The sequence below is a fragment of the Lampris incognitus genome, chromosome 5 (genome assembly GCF_029633865.1).
Source record: "Lampris incognitus isolate fLamInc1 chromosome 5, fLamInc1.hap2, whole genome shotgun sequence".
NCBI lineage: Eukaryota > Metazoa > Chordata > Actinopteri > Lampriformes > Lampridae > Lampris > Lampris incognitus.
The window spans coordinates 29,616,184-29,634,335 of record NC_079215.1 but is presented as its reverse complement, the minus strand read 5'-3'; the positions used below and the strand labels follow the sequence as shown (position 1 = coordinate 29,634,335).

General features: G+C 46.0%; 1 protein-coding gene across 1 annotated transcript in view; it reads left to right on the top strand.

The window, feature by feature from the left end:
• Window positions 1-18,152, top strand: part of herc3 (HECT and RLD domain containing E3 ubiquitin protein ligase 3) — a 47,247-nt gene that overhangs the window by 2,406 nt on the left and 26,689 nt on the right. The window contains exons 2-5 of the mRNA XM_056279512.1: window positions 8,316-8,660; window positions 12,570-12,729; window positions 16,332-16,408; window positions 16,663-16,884. Coding sequence (XP_056135487.1) covers window positions 8,438-8,660; window positions 12,570-12,729; window positions 16,332-16,408; window positions 16,663-16,884 — 682 coding nt within the window. The 5' untranslated portion in view covers window positions 8,316-8,437. The remainder of the gene's footprint in view (window positions 1-8,315; window positions 8,661-12,569; window positions 12,730-16,331; window positions 16,409-16,662; window positions 16,885-18,152) is intronic.

Below are 18,152 nucleotides of genomic sequence, written 5' to 3'. Positions count from 1 at the left end.
GAACTGATTCAACTTTCTGTGAAGGGGAGAGAAACAAATTTCAAAATATGTCAGAGGTAAAAGTAAGAGAGAAGATGTTGAGATTGGGACATACAGGACTCAATGTTACTTTATAGACTGTGACGTTACTTTATTAGAATGTGAGAAGAGTACTTTTATTTTGAAGTTTATTTGCTCCCTCTAGCCTTCCTCACGTGACTTAAATTCAGGAAATAGTTTCCTGCCTGATAGTCATGGTAACAGTACAGTCCAGCTTTCCATGCAGAGTTTCATATGTTTGCCCAGCTCCTGTGTTTATTGCTTCTATACGTTTGTGCCTTGGAGAGCATCGACTTTTTACAAAAAAGGGTTGAATTCTCAAAGTTCTTCAGTAAAGTTCCTCAACTTGGACCGGGACTCTGTATTTCTTTGGGATTCTTCATGTTGGCTATCTGTCGGGCTGTTTATACATGGACACAAACACGTAGGACAGAATAGTAAAAAGACGACTTCACGGCGGGCACTACAGCAACAGGATCAATAAACAATGACGGACAACGGCGTAACCAATGGAAACACTGAACGTGATGAGACGAAACAGGACCGCTCACCTGACGCTGCATCTCTACATTCCGCCTCATCATCTGGATCTAAAACCTCCTCAACTAGCAAAGCTGCAATCAGGGCTCGCGCCAAAGTCGAAGCTGCCCGCGCACGTGCAACCTACGGTCAACGGGAAGCTGAATTAAAGGTAGAGGAGGCCCGTATAGCAGCTCACCTGAAATTAGAAGAGGCTCGTCTAGCAGCTGACATTAAAGTTAAAGAAGCTCAAATAGCTGCCGAGTTATCAACATTGGAGCATGAGAAGGAGGTAGCAGCAGCTATAGCAGAAGCTCAAGTTCTCGAAGAAGCGGCTGAACTTGAAGATCGTGAGGGAAGCGAGAAGAGTCGATACAAATCGGTTAGCAACAGCCTTCAACGCACACGTGACTACGTCGAACACCACTCTCAGCTACAGACTAGTTACGAGGAGCCCCCAGAACTTGGAACGATATACGCCGCTCAGAGCCCCTCACCTCTCAGCCACGAACGATGTTCATGCAGCACATCAACCTGCAAGTTCAACGCCAGCAGCTCCGGCACAGCAACCTGCGAGGTCAGCGCCTGCAGCTCCGGCACAGCAACCTGCGAGGTCGATGCCAGCTGCAGCACAGCAACCTGCGAGGTCAGCGCCTGCAGCTCCGGCACAGCAACCTGCGAGGTTAGCGCCTGCAGCTCCGGCACAGCAACCTGCGAGGTCAGCGCCGGCAGCTCCGGCACAGCAACCTGCGAGGTCAACACCTCTAGTACATCACCAACATCCTGCTCAGCTCTCCCCTCCTCAGCCTCCTCCTGCTCAGCTGCACCACTCTCCTCTCAGAGCCTCACCGCAGCCACATCGTGATGACACGACTGGTATAAATGACATTGCGAGGTACCTGGTGCGCCAAGAGCTTGTGAATTCTGGTCTCATCCAGTTCAACGAGCGCCCAGAAAATTATTGGGCGTGGAAGTCCTCTTTCTTCAACGCCATTGAAGGACTGAACTTAACGGCCAGCGAGGAGCTCGACCTCTTGACAAAGTGGTTAGGAAAAATGTCCTCAGAGCATGTTACAAGGATTTGCTCTGTGCACGTCGCCAACCCTGTAGTGGGCTTACAACTTGTCTGGGAACGCCTAGAAGAGTGCTATGGCTCCCCTGAAGTGATCGAGAGAGTGCTCTTCGAGAGGCTAGAGAACTTTCCAAAAATCTCTCAGAAAGACCCCGTAAAGTTGAGGGAACTGGGAGACCTGCTGATGGAGTTAGACTCTGCTAAGTATGAGGGCTACCTGCCGGGGCTGTCGTACCTGGACACCGCCAGGGGTGTCAACCCGATCGTTGAGAAGCTGCCACACAGTCTACAAGAGAGGTGGATAACTAAGGGTTCCCAGTACAAAGAGCAGCACCATGTCTCTTTCCCCCCATTCACCTTCTTCGCAGACGTTATCTGCAGCGCGGCATGCAGAAGAAATGACCCCAGCTTTACTCTCCCTTCGGCTCCCTTGAAAACGTCCAACAAGTCCTCCTCAGGGTCCTCAAAACATGAGCGATCAGAAAAGGAATCAAGACACGCCAAAAGGCATGTCTCCACCCAAAAGACAGAGGTCTCAACAAACCACTCAGCTTCTCAGTCACGCAGTTCGAGCAGCAAGCCTGACGACATTGGGAAACAATGTCCCATCCATCAGAAGCCCCATCCTCTAAAGAAATGTCGGGGTTTTCGAAGCAAGCCTCTTGAGGAGCGCAAAGCCTTTCTGAAAGAGAATGGTGCCTGCTACAGGTGTTGCTCCTCCACAACTCACCTGGCGAAGAACTGTAAGGCAACTTTGAAGTGCAGCGAATGCGAGAGCGATGACCACATAGCGGCGCTCCACCCTGGACCTCCTCCATGGGACAAAAAAGACAAGGATCCCACCTCAGAGCATGGCGGGGCGAGTGAAGAGGGGGCGCCTCCACCACTAGTCACCTCTAAATGCACAGAAGTCTGTGGCAGAGGCCAAAGCCTCAGATCCTGTGCCAAAATCTGCCTGGTGAAGGTATATCCCAAAGCACACCCAGACAGAGCTACTAACGTCTACATCGTCATGGACGACCAGAGCAATAGATCTCTGGCAAGGTCTGAATTCTTCAACCTCTTCCAAATCAGAGGTTCAGACTCACCGTACACCCTGCGTACATGTGCAGGAGTCACCGAGACATCTGGAAGAAGAGCCACAGGGTTCTTGGCGGAGTCGTTGGATGGAAAAATAAGTGTGGTGCTTCCAACACTCATCGAGTGCAACCATATGCCTGAAGATCGGTCAGAAATCCCGACCCCAGAAGCTGCGCAGCACCACAGCCACCTGAAGTCCATCGCTCGCAGAATCCCTCGCCTGGACCCTGAAGCCCAGATCCTGATACTTCTGGGACGCGACATCCTTCAGGTCCATAAAGTCAGGGAGCAACGCAAAAGTCCTCCCAGCGCCCCCTATGCCCAACTTCTAGACCTGGGTTTGGTGGTTATAGGGGACGTGTGCCTGGGTTCAGCCCACAAGCCAGCAGCTGTGACTTCCTATCGCACCAGCGTGCTCGAAAACGGAAGGCCATCTCTCCTCACTCCATGCCCCAACCGTCTCCAGGTCAAGGAAAGGTTCAGCTCCAAAGCACAGAACAGCACCTCTCCTCCTTGCAGCGTCAAACATGACACCCCAGTCCCTGATGACTGCAGCCTAGGCAGCACTATCTTCCAGAGTACTAAAGATGACGACAAAGTGGGGCTTTCCATCGAAGATCGTCTGTTCCTGGAGTTCATGGACAGAGAGATGGTGATGGACGACACCAACAGCTGGGTGGCGCCTCTCCCATTCCGATCCCCTCGTCGACGGCTCCCGAACAATCGAGACCAAGCTCTTAGCAGACTTACCTCTCTCCGCCGCACCTTGGAAATAAAGCCTAAGATGAAAGCCGACTTCGTCACCTTCATGCAAAACATCTTTGATTACGACCAGGCTGAGTTGGCCCCACCACTACCGGAGGGAGGTGAGTGCTGGTACTTACCTATCTACGGTGTCTACCACCCTCAAAAGCCAGACAAGATCAGGGTTGTCTTCGACTCCAGCGCTCAACATCACGGCATCTCCCTGAACGATGTGCTACTTACCGGCCCGGATCTGAACAACAGCTTGCTGGGAGTCTTGCTGCGCTTCCGAAGAGAAACAGTGGCTGTCATAGCAGACATCGAGCAGATGTTTCACAGCTTCGTCGTCGAGAAGACAACAGAGATTTCCTGCGTTTCCTGTGGTTCAACAACAACGACCCCAACCAAGAGGTTGTAGAGTATCGCATGAAAGTCCACGTATTCGGCAACTCACCATCCCCAGCTGTCGCCATCTATGGACTTCACCGAGCAGCAGAACACGGCTCCAGGGAACACGGAATGGATGCAAAGCACTTCATGGAACGCGACTTCTACGTCGACGACGGCCTCAAGTCGCTCCCGTCAGCAACAGAAGCCATCGACCTGTTGAAAAGGACACAGGAGATGCTTGCTGCCTCAAACCTGAGACTCCATAAGATAGCGTCAAACAGTTCTGATGTCCTGGAGGCCTTCCCTCCAGAAGACCATGCAAAGGGACTGCAAAACTTGGACTTCGACGACAACTCCACCCTCATCCAACGCAGCCTGGGACTCAGCTGGGGACTCAAGCACGACATCTTCACCTTCAGAGCAACGGCCACAGAGAAGCCCTTCACCCGCAGAGGTGCTCTAGCCACGGTGAACAGCTTGTTTGACCCCCTCGGTCTCGTCGCTCCAGTCGTCATTCAGGGAAAGTTTCTGCTGCGAGAACTTACCTGCAATGAAGCTCTCGACTGGGACACCCCTCTACCAGATGAAAAGGAAGCAGAATGGAGGATGTGGAAAGATTCATTAGAAGACCTGAAAGACATCAGGATACCAAGAGCCTACACTCCCACCACCCTATCTACCGCGCAAAGGAATGAGCTCCACGTCTTCTCTGACGCTTCAGTGAAGGCTACCGCCGCGGTAGCTTACCTCAAGGTGATCGATAGTGATGGAGAGTGTCATGTCGGTTTTGTCCTGGGAAAGGCGAAACTGGCGCCTCCGTCCGCTCATACTATCCTAAGAATGGAGCTCGGCGCTGCTGTGCTGGCAGTGGAAATGGCAGAGCTGGTGGAGAGGGAGTTGGACATCAGTGTAGACACGATGCGGTTCTACACAGACAGCAAAGTTGTCTTAGGGTACATATACAACCAGACCAGGCGGTTCTATGTGTACGTCTGCAACAGAGTGCAGCGAATCAGGAAGTTCACCAAACCAGAACAGTGGAGCTACGTCCACACAGCTCAAAACCCAGCGGATCATGCTACCCGATCGGTACCTGCCGCCGAGCTAACAAACACTACATGGCTCACAGGACCCCCTTTCCTGTCCCTGCCTGACGGAGTTCACACTCCTGAAGAGGAGCCTCACGAACTCGTCGACCCGGATTCTGACAGTGAGATGCGTTCTCATGTCACGACTCTCTCCGTCCCCCAGCTAACCTGGGATCTCATCGCGTTGAGCGGTTCTCCTCATGGAAGTCTCTTGTGCAAGCTACCGCATCCCTAACCCGCATCTTGGAACTCAAAAAAGCTGCTGTGGAAGACAACCTCAAAACCTGTACCGGTCTCACAAATCCTTGCATGGCAGAACAGCTATCGATGTCAGAGACTCTCATCATCAGCTGTGTGCAAAGAGAGACCTACAGAGAAGAGTTCACCTGCTTGGCTGCTGGGAAATGTATTCCCAAACACAGTCCTCTAAGGAAGCTAGACCCCTACGTGGATGAAGATGGTCTTCTGAGGATAGGGGGAAGGCTCAAGCATGCAGCAATCGACACAAGAGAACAGTTCCCAGTCGTCATCCCAGCTCGCAACCACATCGCGACGCTCCTTGTGAGGCATTACCATGAGAGAGTCAAACATCAGGGTCGTATCTTCACGGAGGGGTCCATCCGCACAGCAGGATTCTGGATCGTCGGAGCCAAGCGGTGCATCAACAGCATCCTCCGCAAATGCGTGGCTTGCAACAAACTTCGAGGGAGGACGGCCGAACAGAAAATGGCGGACCTACCCTCCGACCGATTTGAGCACAGAGCCACCCTTCACCTACGTAGGACTCGACGTGTTCGGTCCTTGGGCTGTCACCACAAGACGAACCCGTGGCGGTCAAGCTAACAGCAAGAGGTGGGCAGTCCTCTTCACGTGCATGAGCACACGTGCCGTGCACATCGAACTCATCAAATCGATGGATACATCAAGTTCCATCAATGCCTTACGACGATTCTTTGCACTGAGAGGCCCTGCGAAGCAGATTCGTTCTGACTGTGGTACGAACTTTACAGGCGCCTGCAAGGAGTTGCATATGCTCCTCACAGATCCCGAAGAGCTCAACGCCAGGAAGCACTTGGGTGAGGAAGGGTGTTCATGGATCTTTAACCCTCCTCATTCCTCCCATATGGGAGGAGCCTGGGAGCGTATGATTGGAGTCTCCAGACATATTCTTGACTCCATGCTCAGGGAAACCAGCCAGTCACGCCTTACTCATGAGGTGTTGTCTACCTTAATGGCAGAAGTTACGGCAATCATCAACACCAGGCCCCTTGCACCAATCTCCTCGGACCCAGAATCTCCTTTCCTCCTGACCCCTGCTTTGCCACTGACGCAAAAGGTGTGTACTCTCCCTCCCCCTCCGGGGACCTTCGACAGCAAGGATCTCCACCGACAGCAGTGGAGGCAGGTGCAACATCTCGCCAACACCTTTTGGCACCGATGGAGGCGTGAGTACCTCCCCACACTCCAAAGTCGCAGCAAGTGGCAGGACATGCGTCCTAACGCCAAGGAGGGCGACCTAGTGTTGCTGAAGGACAATCAAGTGACGAGGAACGAGTGGCCCCTGGCTCTTGTTACAAAGACATTCCCTGGCCAGGATGGAAAGGTCAGGAAGATTGAGCTCAAGGTCACAAAATATGGATCTACAAAGACCTTCCTGAGGCCTGTCTCCGAGACAGTCCTACTCATGCCTGCTGAGGATATGGACTGAGTTAGTTTGTGTTCTCCGGACATGCTCCTCATGTTAGTTTAAGGTAGTGGTATAGTAATTATACCAGGCGGGGAGTGTGACGTTACTTTATTAGAATGTGAGAAGAGTACTTTTATTTTGAAGTTTATTTGCTCCCTCTAGCCTTCCTCACGTGACTTTAATTCAGGAAATAGTTTCCTGCCTGATCATGGTAACAGTACAGTCCAGCTTTCCATGCAGAGTTTCATATGTTTGCCCAGCTCCTGTGTTTATTGCTTCTATACGTTTGTGCCTTGGAGAGCATCGACTTTTTACAAAAAAGGGTTGAATTCTCAAAGTTCTTCAGTAAAGTTCCTCAACTTGGACCGGGACTCTGTATTTCTTTGGGATTCTTCATGTTGGCTATCTGTCGGCCTGTTTATACATGGACACAAACACGTAGGACAGAATATAGACAATGAAAAAGACCGTGTCGGATAAATGTGAGACTTGTAACTGCAAGGAAACGGATGAACATGTGCTGATAGTTTGGAGGAAGTTCAGTGTAGAAAGCGAAAGACTGAAGGGCAGGGTGGCCGATATGGGAAGGGAGTGGAGCATCATAGGTCTGCCAGAGACAGGGGACAAACAATTACAGGTGCAAATGGCTTTATTTAAATACTCAACCGAAACTGGTTTACGAGCCAAAATATTTCTCTATAGTCATGCCGTTACAAGCTCCAGTACAGTAGGTGGCGGCACGCACCTTTAACATTGGTTTGTATTCTTCCAATAAAACAAAGGAAGAAGAAGAACGCCCTGGTCGCGACCAGCGACGATGCGTTCTCTCAGGTAAATGGCTCTTTAGAAAAATTGGCTCTCTGGGCCGTTTAACATTTCCCTTTCTCTCTGGTTTTAGTAGATCGGTTTTTTACATACGCTTGAATGTTAACAAACAGACATACACCTCTATTGTCGCATGTTAGGCTGCGTTTGCTAACTGTTAAAAGTGTGTGGACGTCGAGTAAAGTCTGCTTGTGTCACCTGAACGCGCATCTAGCCAGCTAGCGATTGCGTTGATGGCACTGCCAACATCTTAATATTTATAACTTATCTCTTTGAGCAAGCTGAATGCATGGCCTTACGTATCTTAGAATACAGTAAAAGGGTCTGTGTTCATTCAGTTTGTATCTAACACAGTGAGCAACGTAAACCTCTGTTTAAGAGGGTTTGAATTGTTGACGTTAGCTTTGGTTGAACATCTACTGTCAAAACATGATGTTGGTATAAGTAACTTGTCAAACTAGAGAGGTTACTTTCGGGACGGTCATATCCATCTCTTCTGATAGACGCATCTCATGTCCCATCTCGGCCTCCCGCCTATGTTTCTGTCACTTCGTCGTCTCGTTGTGTTGTCTCTGTTCTGTCTGCATATTACCTTGGCCATCTGTCAGTGGCATGTACATTGAAAGTGGATTGGTGTGTTGAGGCACGACCGATTGGAACTGCTTAAGAAGGGATTACTGTGACTGGGTTTATTTAAACACACTGGCGGTCCTCTGTCGTCACAGCGTTTACATTGCTCTCTCACACACCCACATCCACCTCTTAACCCACCCTTACATCATTCTCCGACCTGTTGGCTAAGAGTGCAAGAGGTCGTATGTATTCTTTCTGAGGAATGATTGTACTTCTTTCTGTTTTGTGTCTCCTCCAGGTTTGTCATTTATGCTGAGGGGAGAAAGCGAGGCTGCTCTCTAGCCTGAACAGTTCCCTGTGTTTCCTCTGCCATCCATCTCTATTTCCTTGAATCGGTGCTTATTCCTCACCCTCGCCATAATGCTGTGTTGGGGAAATGCAGTGGACGGACAGCTGGGAATCGGTGAGGAGAGAAACCCTGTATTTGAGCCAAGGAACAGCCAAGGGTTCAGAGGCAGGGGACTAAAGGAAATAGCATGTGGAGGGCAACACTCTGTGTTCTTACTGCAAGATGGCAGTGTTTATACATGCGGTTCCAACAGCTGTGGACAGCTGGGCCATGAAAAAACAGGGGATTCACCAGGTAAGGTTTCTGTTCCAGTTGTCTTGAGCTCATATAGAATAGGTTACGTGCATTGCGGTGTCTACTTTGAAAATGAAGACATCCTTAATTTCTCATATGTATTCTCTAAGCATATCTGCTAAAGTTGTTTAAAATTGTGCAAATTGTCAAAATGTCCTAAAGTGAAACTCCTTTTAGCATAGAAGACATATGGTAGTTATCAATTTTAATTGATTAAATTGGATACCTTATAATAGAGAATTTGTTGTCCTTGTCAGACAATGGTTTTATGAATGGCGGAGTAGGTCTCAGGTATCAAACGGAAAGACATAAAGCTGGATAGGGTTTTTCATAAGTTCAGGCTTCTGAATCAAACTGGTCTTCCAGTGGGACAGTCTGAGCATGATTATGTAGTAAAGCAAGAGTAAGACTTAGCTCAATTAGATTTAGAATCTGATTGGGCTGGATTGGATGTGAAGGAAAGACTTGAATCCTGGCTTACATTTCCTATCTTGAATCTTATGATGCGTGCATGTTGATGTGTTTTCCAGAACAGGCTCTATTTCCCAGACATTCTGATTTTTTTTTTTTTACAGTATCTGGAAAATGGCTGAAAATCTAGCATAGTATATAAGACATTTTCCTGGATAACCTGTAGCACCACACCAGGCTTATCTTTGGGAAACAAATAGACTGCAGAACTAGATGTTTGGTTATTTCTAGAATCTTTGGAAAGCCTTTGCAGCTCTAATGAGATTCTAGACACTGCTGATTATTTATTTGAATTGTGTGGTTGGAGGTTTGTGTTTGTGTGAAATGACTACTGTAGAAGAGAGTCAGGCATGAAACCTAAAAAGAAAAACAAATCAAAGAAAGTTGAATCAGTTCATCATCCCTTCTTTGGTTTTCTTACCTGGATTATTGAGCATGCATAAAGACATTTTGACTAAAAAGAAAAACAAAATAAAAATGAACCTTTCAAGATTTTTAGTCACTCTCATGAAAATATTCCAGTGATAGTATAAACTAATCTTTCTCAACTGTGCCAACCTACTTACCTAACATACCTAACACCACATAGCTGGAGACCACACAGGAAATATACACAGCAGTGCAGCTGCACACTCTTCCTCTCCTTTGTCTCTCCTTTGCTGAAGTGGTATCTTTGTGGATAACCCCCTTTTTTATGAAGAATCAAGAACACTTTGTCATTTCATTCATTGTACTTGCATACATGAAATGAAATACTGTTTCCCCCAGCCCACAGCAGTGCAACAAAAAGACAAAAACACATATCCAATAACTACAAGAACTACAAGATCACACATATCCAAACTAACACATATAGCCAAACTAAAAAAAAAAAAAAAAAAAAAATCACTGTCCAGGAGAACAAACACCAGCCAGTATGACTGTCAGAACTGCCGGTCTGCATGGGCTAGCAGTTACCTTAGCCTGCCCCACTTCCACGTCCTGTCAGACCACCCTTGTTGCTCCCTCTTTGGGTGCAACTCCAGTCAGGGGCCCTGGTCCTTGGGCCCACTCGACGCAGCAGACCAAGCTCTCCCAGCTGATCCCGCGCCAGCTCTCCCAGCCAGACACCCTCGACACACCTCCCTGTACTCCACACGACGACATCCAAAACATCACAGTCAACGCCAGGTGAGGCCGCTCCAGACCGTTATTGGAACTGCTGGTTTGCATGGGCTAGCAGTTAACTTAGCCTGCCCCGCTTCCGTGTCCTGTCAGACCACCCTCAGCGTTACCTCCTCGGGCGCAGCTCCAGGCAAGGCCATGGTCCCTGGGCCCACAGGATGCAGTAGATCAAGCTCTCCCAGCTGATCCAGCGCCAGCTGGATCAGCCATCAAACAAAGACAAAACTTAGTCGCAGATGTGGACAAAGACACTGCACAGACGGAAGAAGCACAATGCTGAGGGTTTTGCACACAAACAAACCAATTTCCAAAACACAGTTAAACTTGCAGAACCTTTTACATTTGCTCCTGGTGTGTGTAGTATGTCAACTTGACAAAATGTGTTGTTTTTAGACATAACTGAGCATTTCTGTCATCTGAAACCGGAGCTGGGACTGTGTTTTTCCTTTACCTGACTGTTTCTGTTGCTGTCTTGGTATGTGAGAGTATCTGTTGTTGGAAAGTCATGGGACTTTCCAAAAGATTGGAAACCAAATAGTAGGTACATGCTAAATACCTTTCGTGGGTTTGGTTTATGAGAGATCCTCTTAACCTTTTAAAGTCCATTCGGTCTTTCCTTTCCATGGCTGACGCAGAGACTCTTAATACATGCATTTGTTTCATCCAGACTTGATTATTGTAATGTTCTGTTTTCAGGTCTGCCACATGCTAGTACTGAAAGTCTTCAGATGGTTCAAAATGCTGCAGCTAGAATCCTAACTAAAACTAGAAAATGTTACCATATTACACCAATTCTTGCCTCATTTCATTGGCTTCTTATCCATGTTAGATCAGACTTCAGGGTGCTTCTGCTGACTTATTAAATCCTAAAGGGGCTTGCCCCATCATACCTGTCTGATCTCCTGAAACTGTATATTCCATCACAAGCTTTCCGCTCCAAAAATACAGGGCTGCTGTGTGTACCCAAAGTTAAAAAGAAGTCAGCTGGTGGCAGGGCCTTTTCCTATTAGGCCCTGTTCTTGTGGAATAACCTGCCTGCTGCCATCAGACAGTCAAGAGTCTGTTAAGTCCTTTAAATCCAAATTTAAAACTCATCTTTTTGCCTTAGCCTGCAATTAGTTGCCTTTAAATTGAGTACATCACGACCTGTACTGCTTGGCTGGTCGGTTTCTGTGTCAATGAATTTACCAAGCACTGTTCTGTCGACGAGATTATAGAGTATAGATTACTGACTATTGCAAACTGTTCTCTTCTGTCACATGTCTTTTCTCTCTCTCTGAATGATTTTTTTTCTCCGTTCTCTTCTCCTGTGTATGTAAAAGGTATGATGTGAGTTTCCCCCATGTGCACATGTAGTCTGTCCTCCTCCCAGGTCTCCATGGTGACAGTGGTCACCACCTGGACACTACTTGGCATTCTCATCACATTCTTTATGTCTTATAAATCCATATAATTTTGTTATTCAGATTCAGTGTTATAGCCTTCTTTCTCTCTGTGTGACTAATGTTTTTTCTTGTCTCTTCTCCTTTATATGTGAATGGTGTGATGTGAGTCTCCCCTGTGTGCATGTGTAGTCTGTCCTCCTGCTGCTTGACATCCTCCTCATCATATACTTCATATATCTTATAATTCCATTATAATTCTGTTATTCCCTTTCAATGTTGTATTCTGTAAATTGTGTTTTATTCTGTACACACAACATCCATTGCACGTCTGTTGGTCTTGGAGGAGAGATCCCTCCTCTGTTGCTCTCCCTAAGGTTTATTCCTATTTTTTTCGCCGTTAAAGGGGATTTTTAGGGAGTTGTTCCTTATCCAGTGTGAGGGTCTTAAGGACAGGATGTTGTTTTGCTGTAAAGCCCACTGAGGCAAATTTGTAATTTGTGATATTGGGCTGTACAAATAAAATTGACTTAACTTGACTTTTAAATAGGTGCTGGAATGAAGGGCTGTGAAAAATAAACATGATAATGATCGAAATGAAGGGAAAATGAGGTGGAGACAAAAAGAACTAGTTTATGTGGAGAGGCAAAATCTGTATGTTTAAAGGTGCAGTCTGACTTAGTAGCTGGACAATATCTGAACCAAAGTAACATTCTAACAGTGGAAAATAGCTCTTAAGATTACATCAGAAAGGAAAGCTGAACATATGGTTTTTAGTATGCAGCAAAAAGCCTCAATAATGTACATAACTGCATATAATTTCCAATGATATTGTCAGTGTTCAAGGAAATGCCTCTGATGCACTCTGATAAGCCCTTCCTCCTCCCTACAGAGCTAGTAGGAGCTCTGGATACTCAGAAGATAGCCGTGGTGGCGTGCGGCTGGTCCCACTCTGTGGCAGTGAATGAGCAGGGCCAGGTGTTTGCCTGGGGGGCTGGTGAATTGGGTCAGCTGGGCCTGGGGACTGCAGAGGAGGCTGTTCGAATCCCCAGGTGACCTAGCAGTACACCATAGAGAAAAACACAAGTTTTGATTCCAAATTGAAAAAAAGCGCTGGACATTTTAGATGTGCATATAGAATAACTGCACAAAGGCTCATGTCCATGCTGCGGTTTTACAGTACACATCTACAAAACGTTAAAACAGGCATACGGTCAAATGTTATTGAGTGGGAAGCATGCAAAGTAAGAATGGTATGACTGTTGCCTTGAGAGATGGTCATTGTAAGTCATTGTTCTAATAAAACAAGGAGTCATTATGATGGCAGAGAATGCCATTTTGCATCAACAAAGTGCGAGTCATTGCCTCATAATATCATGGGGTCATAACAAACCCTTATGTTAAGTGAAGTAAACAAAATGAATAGACTGAATTCACAACTTTAAGAATCGTCACATTGAGAAGCTGAATACATTGATTTATAAATAGCAGTTCAGTAAACATGGTTTCCAAAACGGGAGCTTCTGTCCCCTGCATCACTCTGCTTTTAAAATCAGCAGTGTTAAGTTGCATAGGCGAATCCTCTTTTTAAATCGTATACTGTACCTTTGTCATTTAAAGACCGGTAGAAGGAACAAGAAAAGATCACAAGTCCACACATGACAACAGATTTCAGATTCACACTTTCTGTTTTCAAACAGCTTAGCCTTTCTTAAAATTGATCTCACTAAAGTATGAAAGCCTTCTCTACCTAAATAGAATCAGAGATGGGTACCATCATGGTACCACAAATCTGATTTAGAAACATTTCAACCTTTTCACTCTTGAAAGTCCATTGCAAGTGATATGGCCATGATTTCCAATGCAAATCTAAATTTATATGAACGAGCCACAGGAATTTTCATTTAAGCAGTTTAGAATTGATTAAAAAAATAGATGAAATTGATCCTTTATTGGGCTAGAGAAAGTTTACTTTTTTCCTCTTCTGATTTTTTTCAATCTTCACAGTTAGAATAACGTTACTTGCCATCTACATAGCCTCAAACAAGATTCAAGATTCTTTATTTGTTACGTCTCATTATAAAAGTATAAGAGGGTAAAATTCTTGAGTTTCAGCTCCTTAAGACTGCAGCAACAATAGTAATTAAATAACAAAACAGAACAAAAAAGCAGTAATAATAATAAATAGTGTTTGTGTGTGTGTGTGTGGGTGTGTGTGGGTGGGTGGCGCAGTGGTTAGCGCGGTCGCCTCACAGCAAGAAGGTCCTGGGTTCGAGCTCCGGGGTAGTCCAACCTTGGTGGGTCATCCCGGGTCGTCCTCTATGTGGAGTTTGCACGTTTTCCCTGTGTCTGCGTAGGTTTCCTCCAGGGGCTCCGGTTTCCTCCCACAATCCAAAGACATGTAAGTCAGGTGAATTGGCTGTACTAAATTGTCCTTAGGAATGAATGGGTGTATGTGTGCCGGCCCTGTGATGGCCTGGCGGCCTGTCCAGGGTGTCTCCCCACCTGCTGCCTAATGACTGCTGGAATAGGCTCCATCATCCTCGCGACCCTGAGAGCAGGATAAGTGGTTAAGATAATGGATGGATGGTGTGTGTGTGTAGGCCCAACCTTAATAAATGTGCATATGTGTGTAGTTGTTTGCATATTTGTGTGTGTTTCCAAACAAAAGACTTATCCCTCACTTGCAGTGTGTTCAAATTAAGCAGTGGAGCTTTTTTCTAAGAAATGATAGTGCATGAGGGCGGCACGGTGGCGCAGTGGTTAGCATGGTTCCCTCATAGTAAGAAGGTCCTGGGTTTGAGCCCCAGGGTAGTCCAGCCTTGGGGGTTGTCCCGGGTCATCCTGTGTGGAGTTTGCATGTTCTCTCCATGTCTGCGTGGGTTTCCTCCAGGGGCTCCGGTTTCCTCCCACAGTCCAAAGACATGTAGGTCAGGTGAATTGGCCATACTAAATTGTCCCTAGGTATGAATGTGTGTGGGTGTATGTCGGCCCTGTGTGACAGTCTGGCAGCCTGTCCAGGGTGTCTCCCTGCCTGCCGCCCAATGACTGCTGGGATAGGCTCCAGCAGTGGAAAATGGATGGATGGATGGTAGTGCCTGATTCAAATGCTTATTTTCAGCAGGTAAAATTTAAATAAAAGTTGTAGTACTTTTTCAAAGAATTAATTTAGCCAGATAATCTGTATTAATTATTTATTATTCTGAATACATGATACATAAATGATTTATGTCTACTTACTGCACAATATCACTTGCATCATTTCACTAATTAAGCAAGACATGGTTTAGCTTCAGAATAAATTGCGGATGTTTTAACATACGAGCAGAGTCAACCTCCACATGTTTTAAAACGATTCTGTCATTAAATTCTGTCTTAAAGTGATACTGACATCAAAATCTGAAAATTCCTGTTGATAAGTTATGTTCTGAGTTGGAATGTGACCACAGAGAAATTCAGTGGCCAAAACAGCACGTCTGCGGCCACTCCAGAGAGATCTGTGATTTACTGTAGATGGTGTCCAATGACAAATTGTGCCGGTAGATACGTAGACACCAGTCAATTTGCATATAGGGTTACACAGCCCCTCTATACTACGTATGAGAGCTGTGGATAACTGGATCCATGTCAAACGTCACCGCGCTACCGCTCATGTTTAAAACCCTCAAATAAAAATTTTATATCCATGTACCTGTGTGTTATTGTTGTTTGTAACAGATTTTGAATCATGAAGTCAAAATACTCACCAAATTGTGATATTAATCAAGTTTTATCAGTCAGTTATCGTGTCGGCGGACATGAGCAGTAGCAGTAGCGCTGTGACGTTTGACATGGATCCACCCACCCAGGAAGACAGTAGCCAATAGCTTTGAATTCATAAAACCACAACTATTTTCGGTTATGATTCAAACTCCCAATGTTAAAAAATGTGTTCAGAAAGGGCATGTCAGTCTCTCTTCAAAGGTGAAAGGGCTTTTGAAGCCAGGGCCTGCGGATCATGATGTCTGATACTCACAATAGACAGGCTTAGCAAATGTTTTTCCTTTCCCCATTGACTTGATTAATCTAGATAGGTTTAGATATCTTCTTAGGTATTTTAGTAAAATTAAATTTTTTTTAATGGAAATGCATATGAGATTATGTCATTTCATAGTTTTTGTTGTGAAGCAGTAGCCCTCTTGGCAGGCTGACTCACCATTCTCTTCAAATAGTCCCTAATTCATTTGAGCTGCAGTGCTTTCAGTCGTTTTGTTTGGTATGCTAAAGACAACACTTATTATCGACAGTACTATTGATTCCTTTTGATTTTTGTTCCTCTTCTCATTACCTCAGTAGTGCTGTTAGCTAACCTTTATGACTTCAAGGTATTTAAAAATACTTGAAAATGCTTAAAAAAAACAAACCCCAACACAATTGCAGGAAGCCATTGGTGAATTATTACACAGGATTTTGATGGTATTGCAAAGCATTGTAAATCCTCAACACAAAGTACTATTTTAGCAATGATTATTTCATCAGGGACTGCCATTCGGACTTTGAACATAATAACTAATACAGTCCTACTATACTGGTATAATGAACCTAATAACTAGCCAGAAGCCAAAATAATGTTGTCTTCAGCAGCTAATGCATTTCTTTTTTTCATTTTGTCTAGGTTGATCAAAAAGCTGTCTGACCACCGTATCTCCCAAGTTGTATGTGGCAACCAGCACTGCATGGCACTCTCTAGAGGTGTGACATAAACTCCCCATAACGAGCCATCAACCTTTCTATTGTGTTAGATTGCTTCACTGACACTAGTGTTGTAGAGCTACATTTGCAGCATCTCAACCTAAATCACTAGCATGACAATAATTTCCTGCATACTCATAATATCATATAATTCTACTACAATATCATCATTAGCTCGATGTGTGCTTTTTTTGTAGCTACAGGGTTTTTTAAGTATGGCTAACTCTACGGCTTGACTATCTTTTCCCTCTTAGATGGCCAGCTGTTCACATGGGGTCAGAACTCCAGAGGTCAGCTTGGTCTGGGGAAGGGAGAACCAAGCACGCTGTCCCCTCAGCTTCTCAAGTCCCTGTCAGGAATCCCATTGGCGCAGATCACTGCAGGGGGAGACCACAGCTTTGCACTCTCCTTGTCGGGAGCTGTATTTGGTTGGGGCAAGAACAGTGCCGGACAGCTGGGTCTCAACGATGAGCAAGGTATACTAGTATCATTACATCATAAGATGTGGCATGGGGTTGTTCTTTATGGTACCAGTACTTAGTTGGTAGTAAGGTAATATAATGAATAAGGAGCAGTGGTGTACTGGCCATCAGGCATACAGGGACAAATCCTGGTGGGCTGCCGCATCGGTGGGCCGGTGGACCATAAAAAAAAATCCACGACAGGCCCCTTATCCCTGTCATTCAGGGTGCACATAAGCGCATGCTGCGTGCGTGTTCGGGGACTGGGCTCACTGTCCAATCACAGCCAAGTTAATTAATGCATGTCAGCATTCTAGATGCAAAAGTAGCACGCAGCAGTGAGATGGCAAACCAAAGCCATCGACAAGAAAATGTCAAAAAGTAAAGGAGGGACAGAAAAAGTCAGAGAAAAAAGGAAGCAGGCATTAGAGGCACGGTCTTCCAAATGTAAACAAGCACGAAACCGTCCAGACCCACGGCTTACCTGTGCTGCGTGTGTAGGTGGAGCAAGAAAGTGTTCCGTGAGAAAGGCAGGGGACCAGCAAGTGTCGATTATGTTCTGGGGATTAGTGTCACGAGGAAAACTAGGCTAACTATAACGCTAGCTAGCTAGCTATGGCATGTCCTCACTTCTGTAACATTATTTGTTGTCCTCAGTGTGTTCATACATCAGTTGCGAGCATATCCTACTAAACATCCCTCTCAGGTTTTTGTGACGCATAGCCCACAGCGGCAGTTGCGTGCTCACTGTGGGAAAAATCAAATTACTCTTTGAGCATCAGCATCCTCAGGTGGCCAGCAACACTTAAGAGGAGCAGACTGAAGGGGTAAGATGGACATTAAATTGTAAGCTAGGCAACTGCTGTAACCTGTGGTTACAAAGCGACCCCACTGATAGGCTACTCGTCACTATTTAAGCCATGCTGGTGGCATGTTACAACATACACTCACTGGCCACTTTATTAGGTACACCTTGCTAGTACCGGGTTGGACCCCCTTTTGCCTTCAGAACTGCCTTAATCCTTCGTGGCATAGATTCAACAAGGTACTGGAAACATTCCTCAGAGAGTTTGGTCCATATTGACATGATAGCATCACGCAGTTGCTGCAGATTTGTCGGCTGCACATCCATGATGCAAATCTCCCGGTCCACCACATCCCAAAGGTGCTCTATTGGATTGAGATCTGGTGACTGTGGAGGCCATTTGAGTACAGTGAACTCATTGTCATGTTCAAGAAACCAGTCTGAGATGATTCGAGCTTTATGACATGGCGCGTTATCC